Genomic DNA, 8,281 nt, shown 5'->3' on the forward strand with positions numbered 1-8,281 from the left:
AGAACAACTTCTACTTCTGTTGTTACTTTTTGAGGACAGAACTTTTCATTAGTGATCTTAAACTATTATTGCATACCAGCCCAATCTCCACAGCAGTGCGAGATTGCAGGGACTTCCAGGGGCATCTACCCAGGGTCCTTGTTTTCTTTTGAAAAAGAGGTACAGCAGAGACAGTGATGTCTTTATGATAATATGGCTTACTTACACATATATACAACCTGTACCTATGACAGAGGGGTTCCCAGCATTACACTCCAAAAGGGTCTTGCCTCCTCCCTTGGATTCAAACAGACATCAACCATCATGCCCTGCCAGCTGCTTGGTGTCTCTGTCACATCACATCTTCTCCATTTCTCTAACCTTTAGCTTTATCTGTAAAGGGGCCTCACCCCTTTGATGCTTTGTGTTCTTATTAATGCCGCATTCCCAGGTTATCACGTCACACGGGAAGCCAGCCTGGCTTAACACATGCTGATTCCAGAGGGTTACCATTGTCTAGCACACAGTTTGATACTTACTGGTCTGGCCTAATACACATGAGGCTAATACACACGAGTTTTGCTATTTCCCAGTTTTAACACTCAAAGTATCAATTATATTCTGACATTTGTTTGATCCGGTGATCACAGTGGTCTATCACCCATGAATTCCTAACACTATGAATATTAGATTTTGCAGAAGATAATGAATGAAGAAGTAGGCTCCAGAATGGATAGAACAAGACACTTTATCAAGGTCTTTCTGGAAGGGGTAGAACTGCTTTAGATTAAGGATACTTCAAGGCTCAAACATCCAGATATGAAAGATGGTACTTCACCTTCTCACAAATCACATTCTCAAACACATTGTTTTTAATTTCTGAAAAACTGATAGGCAATGTTTTAGAATTCAATATTGAACCAATTGTATGTGCTGATCGGAGCTTCATATCAGTGTTACATGAATCTGCTTCTGGGCACACAAAAACATATTCACAATGGAAATAAGAATTATATTGTACTACAAGACTTACATTTTACAAAGGACTGAAGAAAATAAAAAGCATTTAGTTAGAAAGAATAAAAATGGTAGATGCTCAACAATAGTTTTCTGGAACTCTGGTGAAGCCCTTACAATGTGTGTCAAAGAGAGGGAGGGAGGGAGAGTTTAGTATTGATAAATGAGTTAAATATATTAAGATGTAATCCTCATCTGTGTTACACTGGCTAAGGGACTTTAGATTTTTGCAGAAGCCTTGCAACTCTTTGCACTATCAATAGATGAGTATGCTCATGCTGAAGACAGCAATAATATATCATGCTGAAAGCAGTAGAAAGCTGTAATTCTGGCTACTGGGGAACAGGGGAGTAAAGAGTATGACAAAAACCAACTAATTAAATTGACCTATAAAGCCTTATATAGCTCAGGACCAGCAGGGCCATTGCTTTTCATCCTCTGAGGCCCCGATCTTTCTTTGTGTGGCTTCACCAAGGGAGATGTTGATGCTGAAGACACAAGAATGGTCCTTTTCAGCGGTGGCTTCCTGTTTGTTGAATGCTCTCCCCATGGAAGCATGCCTGGCTAAAATGGCCCACCACTAAGCCCCTTTAGCCATTGGCTACGCTTCAGTTTATGTCATGGAGTGTTTACAAGCACACCAATTCCCAGAATAAAGCCATCAATAAACAACAGTTGATAGATGAACAGTGCAGCTTCTGAAAGGTGAAAGGAAAGATAGGTTTTGATGGCAGGCGTGCGTCACAGGCAAAACTCTAGCAAGAAAAAACCTTGATTAACAAAAAAAAAAAACCCTCCTCATTGTTAAATGTTACTGACACTGAATATTCAGGTTTCAACCCCTGAACATGGTTGTGCGAGTGGGCAGTTGAAAATCAACTGATGCTCTAATTCTCAAACAAAGCACAAGTGTCAGTGACTGCATCCCTGAAACTATTAGCTATTTGATTCTGCCGACCTGGGCAAGGGCAGAACCCCTGACCATTGGCCATGTTGGCTGAGGCTGATGTGAGTTGGAGACCAGCAAGCTCTAGATGGCCGCAGGTTCTCCATTCTTGTTCTACAGTGAGAACAGCTCAGATAAAGAGCAACCCACCCTTAGTTCTGAAAACAGGGGACTTTAAAGTCTCCTGCGATGCATCACTAGAATCCTAAGAAAATTAAGAGAGGCATGCTGGAGAAAAGTTTCAACAAGCCCAGGTCCCTGTCTCTTGCAGTGGCAAACCAGATTCTTATGAGAAGCAACAATGTGCTGTTTTGATGTTGTTGGCAGCACTGATTTTGTCCTGATGTGTTTTATTATTTTGAAGTAAACTGCTTTGAGCACAAAGAAAAGCTTCACAGAAATTTGTTGATTAATAATATGAATACATCAAGTGTTTTCATAATACAGTGGTACCTTGGGTTACATATGCTTCAGGTTACAGACTCCGCTAACCCTGAAATAGTACCTCGGGTTAAGAACTTTGCTTCAGGATGAGAACAGAAATCGTGCTCTGGCGGCGCGGCAGCAGCGGGAGGCCCCATTAGCTAAAGTGGTGCTTCAGGTTAAGAACAGTTTCAGGTTAAGAACAGACCTCCGGAACGAATTAGGTACTTAACCTAAGGTACCACTGTAATTTCCAATGCAGTTGAGATTTTGGGGGGAAGGGGTGGGTGAAAAGTACAGCTCTGATGAGTTGTTCGTTTCCCACAGTGAGCCTACTTAACAACTGCCAAATTAAGTCAGTCAGCATTTATATTGATTCAAGTCTGCAATATTTTCCATTTATACAGCATCATCAGTGTGTGGCTCTTTTTCAGAATGTTCAGAGAGCAGATTGCTGTCTCAAAGAGTTTCGTGTAGCCCAGGTACCCAGTTTTTAATTGAAAACGTACTCCCAGAAACAGCAATACTTCAAAAGAGTTAGTAATTACAAAAACAACATAGCGACTTGGCTTGCTTTCAGATCAGATTTAGAGACTGCTGACAACAAAAAAGATCCATATTTATCATTGTTATTAATTTCTACAGCACTTTTTTTAAATAAACGAAGTGCTTTGCTGTTCTCATCTTATTCATTACTTGGATATGTCATACTGAGATCACATTTCTCTTCTTGGCTTTTGGGCCATGATAGGCACCTCCAGATGATGAACCATGTCTCTCTAAATGTTGGACTACAACTCCCATCATCCCTGACCAATGGCCATGCTGGCTGGTGGTGATGGGCAGTACAGTCCCAAGCACATGGCCACAGATTCTCTATCTCTGCTTTAGGAAGTTACAGGCTTTATAGGGAAGTTTCACAAACTAACAAGCTTAAGTTCTTATCACAGTTCCCCAACATTAGCATGAGATTGTAGGCCCCCAGTCTATGGCCTAAATGAAATTCATCATAAGCCCTCCTTTCCTCATTGTCCCCCCCCACACACACACCTCAACCCCCAGACCACACAGTCAAAGGAAAAACCTCCAGCATGAGAATCGCTCTCCTTCAAAAGAAGACCAAGGATACTGCAGGAGTATTACAAAGTATTTTAATTTTTCTTTGCGTTTGAAGAAAAAGCATTCCCAATCTTTCTTTCTTTTTTTACACAGTATGTAACACTATAGCACACTTTGGTTACAAAGGACCTAATATTTTGCACATAGTTTAGTGATATGTGGGGAATTATCCAAGATCATCTAACAGGAAGCCATGGAAAACAAGCGCAGCACGAACACGACAGATCTATCTGCAGCTTTTAATTCAGGAAGCAATTGAAAGCGGCATGCTTGCCAAGAAGAAAACGCTGCAAAGTAGAATCTTGAAACATTCAACAAGGGGCCCCCCTCCTTTCATAGTGCTCTTAGAACATGAAACACATGCATGTTCGTAGAGAAGGTAGTAAATTTCATTTATTTCAATCCTTTGTTTTAATAATGTATTTAGGGGGGCGATGTAGTTTTGAAAATGATTTTACAAGAAACCAGGCAATGGGAGGAGGGAAGTCAAAATCAGTCTGTATGTATGTATATATGTATGTATTGTTTTATGTAGAATTGTTGTTGTTAAACTGAAAAATAAATTTTATATTTATTTATTTATTTATTTTATTGAATTCATATACCAACCTATAACCACAGGTCTCAGGGTGGTTCACAGAATAATAATAATAATAATAATAATAATAATAATAATAATAATAATTGTATTTAAATTTCAGCAAATAGATCACAATTACAAAAACAGGTTCCACCTTTCTTCAAGGAATGTTGCCCAGCAGTAGACCAACTTATGCGTACACACACAAAAAGTCCTCAACTCAATCCATAGCATCTCCAGGTAAGGCTGGAAAATATTCTTGTCCAGAATCACAAAGAGCTGTGCCAGTAGGGGTAGGCCAGGGATAGCTACCAAGAGGGCATTCAGGTGTTGACTCATATCACCCCAACCATTGGCCATAGGCGCTGTACATGCTAGGGTTGCTGGGAATTGTAGTCCATGCCTGGCTTAGTGTCATGGGGTAGTTGGCTCCTCCAGGCCTGCATATTCAAGATCTGCACAGAAGGCCTATCCAAGTTAACCCCAAGGTGGTTAGGCTGCAAGTCCACAAAGGCGTTCCTGTCCCAGATCCCTCTGGGCACAATAGCTGGTCTGGAGGAAACTGCTTTCACTCTCCTGGGGCTTAACACTACCCTTCAAACCCACACTGACACTGCCAGGTGTAAAACGCACAGGGAGAGGAGATCACAAAACAGCCAAACTCGAAAGCCATAGATAGGCCTGATCCATGCATATGGCACCAAAAAAAAAAAAATCCCCAATGCAAATCGGGATCAAAAGGGTGGGGAAAGGAGAGGTGATGACACATCGGAAAGAGAGGTTGCATACAGGGGTGCCCAAACATTTTTCAAAGAGGGCCAGATTTCATGAAGTGAACATGCATGAGGGCCGACCAAAGTTGTTGTGAGCTTTTTTTAGGACTGAAGTTGCTGATTTTTTTTTTTACAATTTTTCCACAAAGTTGTTGACTTTTTAAAGGATTGAAGTTGCTGAGCTTTTTTTAGGATTTTACCCCAGGACATATACTGCCGCAGGGGCTGGACTAAATCGACCAGCGGGCCGGATTAGGCCCCCAAAACAGACTTTGGACATGCCTGAAGTAGAATTATAGAATTGTAGAGTTGGAAGGGACCACGAGAGTCATCTCGTCCAACCCCCCCCCCATGCAAGAATATTTTGTCCAACATGGGGCTCAAACTACCAATTGGGCATGCCTTCCTGGAACGCGTTGCCTGTCTAGAATGTGCCTTTTAAGTACGATAATACCTATTGCTTGCCTGGATACAATGTGTGTGTATAGAAACCTGTGGCTTTTGTGTAACAGTACAGAGATAGAAGTCACACCACTTCTGTACCCGCCACTGGGATGTACCCTGTACCCATGATTGCACAGGAGGGAATGCAGCCTTTGAGCTGGAAAAGTTTGCCCCCTCCCCAGTAACATAGCTTTGCCTGGCCTTCCTCTAATACTCCCAGGCACAGTACGGAATGTGGCCATGCCATACAAAGTTGCTCCTCTCCATTATGCCAAACAAAACAGTTCCACAAACATCCCTCCATTCACATCGGAGTAACAGGAATAGGAGCAGCAACAGCAGAACATCTAAATATGCACCAGATATAAGGTCTATTATATTTATTGTGGACCTGCACAAAAAGAGAAGCTGACTAACCAGCCCCTTTTTATTTCCGCTTTGCAGCAATTCTAAGAGAGTTTTAAAACGCTTGACTTTATATTTACTTGAGCTTCAATCTACCTATAATGCAAGTGCATGCGCTTCTAGTTTTCAATCTGCCGTGAGTTAGCAACATTTACACGGAGCACAAATGTAATAGTCAGTGTAATGCATACTTTGGAAGAAAGTAAAGAGCACTATTTAGTTTCATGGCTCTGGCTCATTATCCTCATACAATACAACCTGGCCCATCCATCTGAAACATTCCAGAACCTTGCCTTACCCACCCCCCTAAAAAAAAACCAAAAAAACCACAGTGTTTATTTACATGGCCACTCCTGGATGGAAAGCTCACAATTCAACAATATAGAAAATTATTGCAATTCAAAAATCTGCCCGAATCAGCCAGTCCGGGGCATTCACTACAAGGAAAGGGGGTGGGGGGTGGGGGAAGATGAGCCGTTCCTTCTCCACTCTGCTTTGCTCCATACCCATTTAACTATTAGTGGAAGTCTGTAACTCCTAGTCAAGGCCAGATAATGCCTCTGGTGAGAATGTCTAACAATACCCTTTACATAATACCAGCCACAGGGCTTGGCCCCTCCTCCCTCGCCCAAACAGTAACACACACTAAACAAAACTGCTATTATGGCAGGAACCACTCGCTAAATGGCTGCCTTTATATAGCTTCAATCTGTAAAAAGATGTTTCATTTCAATGTATTTAGCAAAAAAAAAAAAAAAACTTTTACAAACAGCCTGATTCAGCAGCACAGAAGTAAACAGCAGGCACATAGTTGCTGGGTATATATTTCTTCTGTAACATTCCCCTCTTTTCTCCTCCTCCTCTTCTCTTCATCCCCCCCAAAAGAGACACCAACAAATAGCCCCAACGCGGGGGGGGGGGAGCAGGCGTGCTCACGAGCTGCTGACACCCTCGCTCTGTTTTGCCACGCACGCTTCTCGCACCTAAGTGAAATGTGCGCCGACGCCGACGCCGACGCCTTGGCACCCTGCGGAGCCGTGCCAGCCCACACACATTACTTACACACACACCCCTTTGCAAAGAAAAGAAAACCCAAAAGGGGAGGTGGGGGAGCCTATGCAAACTGCTCTGAGGTGTCGGAGCAAAAGAAGTGGAGCCAGAGGCGGAGAGGGATACTCTCCACAGGCGCTGCCAGGGAGGAAGGGGGCGGAGGGCAAACGACGACCTGTCATTTCCCCCACCCGCCAAGTGAGCGAAGCATGCGTGTGCGTTGTTGTTGTTGTCGTCGTCGTCCTGCGGTGAAGTTTCTCCTTCTTTCTCCCCGGAGGCAGAAGAGGAGAAGGGGGTCGTAGGGAGGGGGACTCCCGGACACCGGGCAACGGCTCGGGTTTGCAAACAACAACAACAACACACCCCGACTTCGGTCAAGGGGCTTGAATGACAGCTGGGACAGGAGGTCCTGCGCAGAAGGCGAGGCGCCTCGACCCGGAGAAGCGAGAGGAGATTATTTGACGGGGTGGGGAGAGTGGGATGGGGAGACACGGCGTTGTAAGGGGAGGGGGGCGTCGGAAAGATGGGGAAAAGGCAGAGGGAGGTGCAAGAGAGAGGAAAGTTGGAAGGAAGGGGGAATTTGCAGAGAGAAAGAGAAAGAGAAAGGAGCGGCTTAGGGCAGTAAAAAAAAAGGCGCCCGGTTGCTGTAGCACTCTCCCACCCGCAATTCCTCCAGAAAGGTTGGCGATGGGCTGCGGATCTGCACCCGCGTCCTCGAGTTCACACAAGCAGGGCCAGGTCGCCCTTCCAGATTTAGTCCAGAGTGGCGCAGGGAGGGGGTGGGGAGAAGAGGCTGGACGGTCCTGCTCTGGCAAGAAGGGCAAAGGAAGATAACTATATACTGTATACGATTGGAGGGAAAGGGTGGGGGTGGCGACGGACGGAGGATCGCGCCCCGGACCGCAGAGCCCCCCCGCTCACCTGTTCTTCAGCGGCTGGCTCTTCAGCTCATAGTAGGTCTTGGGCTCCTCGTGGAACTCCTCGCCGACCTCAAAGTCCGGCACGATCCCCGACTCCGCCTGCATGTCTCCGGCGAGGCGAGGGAGCGAGGGAAGGACGGAGAGGCGAGGGAGGCGAGCCGCGCCCGCCCCAAGCAGCGCAGCCCTGAGCCCTGTCTGTGCGCCCCGCGGCTCGCAGAAGCGGCAGCAGCTCTCCAGCCCCGACACTCCCGGCTTGGATGGACTCGGCTGGGCTCTGCTCTGCTCTGCCCACAGCACAGCTCCGCGCACACCTTCCTCCCGGCGCCGCCTGGGATTTGTAGTTCTTCGCGGGGGCGCTGCCTACCAAGCCCGATCGCCCGCCGCACTACGACTCCCATAAAGCCGAGCGGCCGTGACGCAAGGCCTGGGAGGGCGGGGCGCGGAGAGGCACCGGCGCGCGCCCTGTCAATGTCAGCAGAAAGCCGCTCGCCAAGGGTACAGCGGCGGCCGCGGCGGCGGCAGCGCCCCGCTTCGGACGCGGGAGGCGCCGGGGCTCAGGCCCGCCGGGCAATCGGGCCTTGTTCCCACGAACAAGGCTGGCGGCGGCGGCGGTCATCGTTCTCAG

At 46.2% G+C, this 8,281-nt stretch overlaps 1 protein-coding gene across 3 annotated transcripts in view; it reads right to left on the minus strand.

Annotated features, from left to right (window-relative positions):
• MITF (melanocyte inducing transcription factor) overlaps positions 1–7,933 on the minus strand; it is a 143,584-nt gene extending 135,651 nt beyond the window's left edge. For 2 of the 3 annotated variants that reach the window (XM_082210095.1, XM_082210094.1), the window contains exon 1: positions 7,658–7,932. In XM_082210095.1, the coding sequence (XP_082066221.1) occupies positions 7,658–7,761 (104 nt within the window). In that variant the 5' untranslated portion in view covers positions 7,762–7,932. Of the gene's footprint in view, positions 1–7,657 lie in introns of all 3 variants that reach the window. The other variant, XM_082210096.1, reaches the window with a different exon arrangement.
• Positions 7,934–8,281: the final 348 nt, after the last annotated feature.

Source organism: Podarcis vaucheri (assembly GCF_965113315.1).
Source record: "Podarcis vaucheri genome assembly, chromosome: 2".
NCBI lineage: Eukaryota > Metazoa > Chordata > Lepidosauria > Squamata > Lacertidae > Podarcis > Podarcis vaucheri.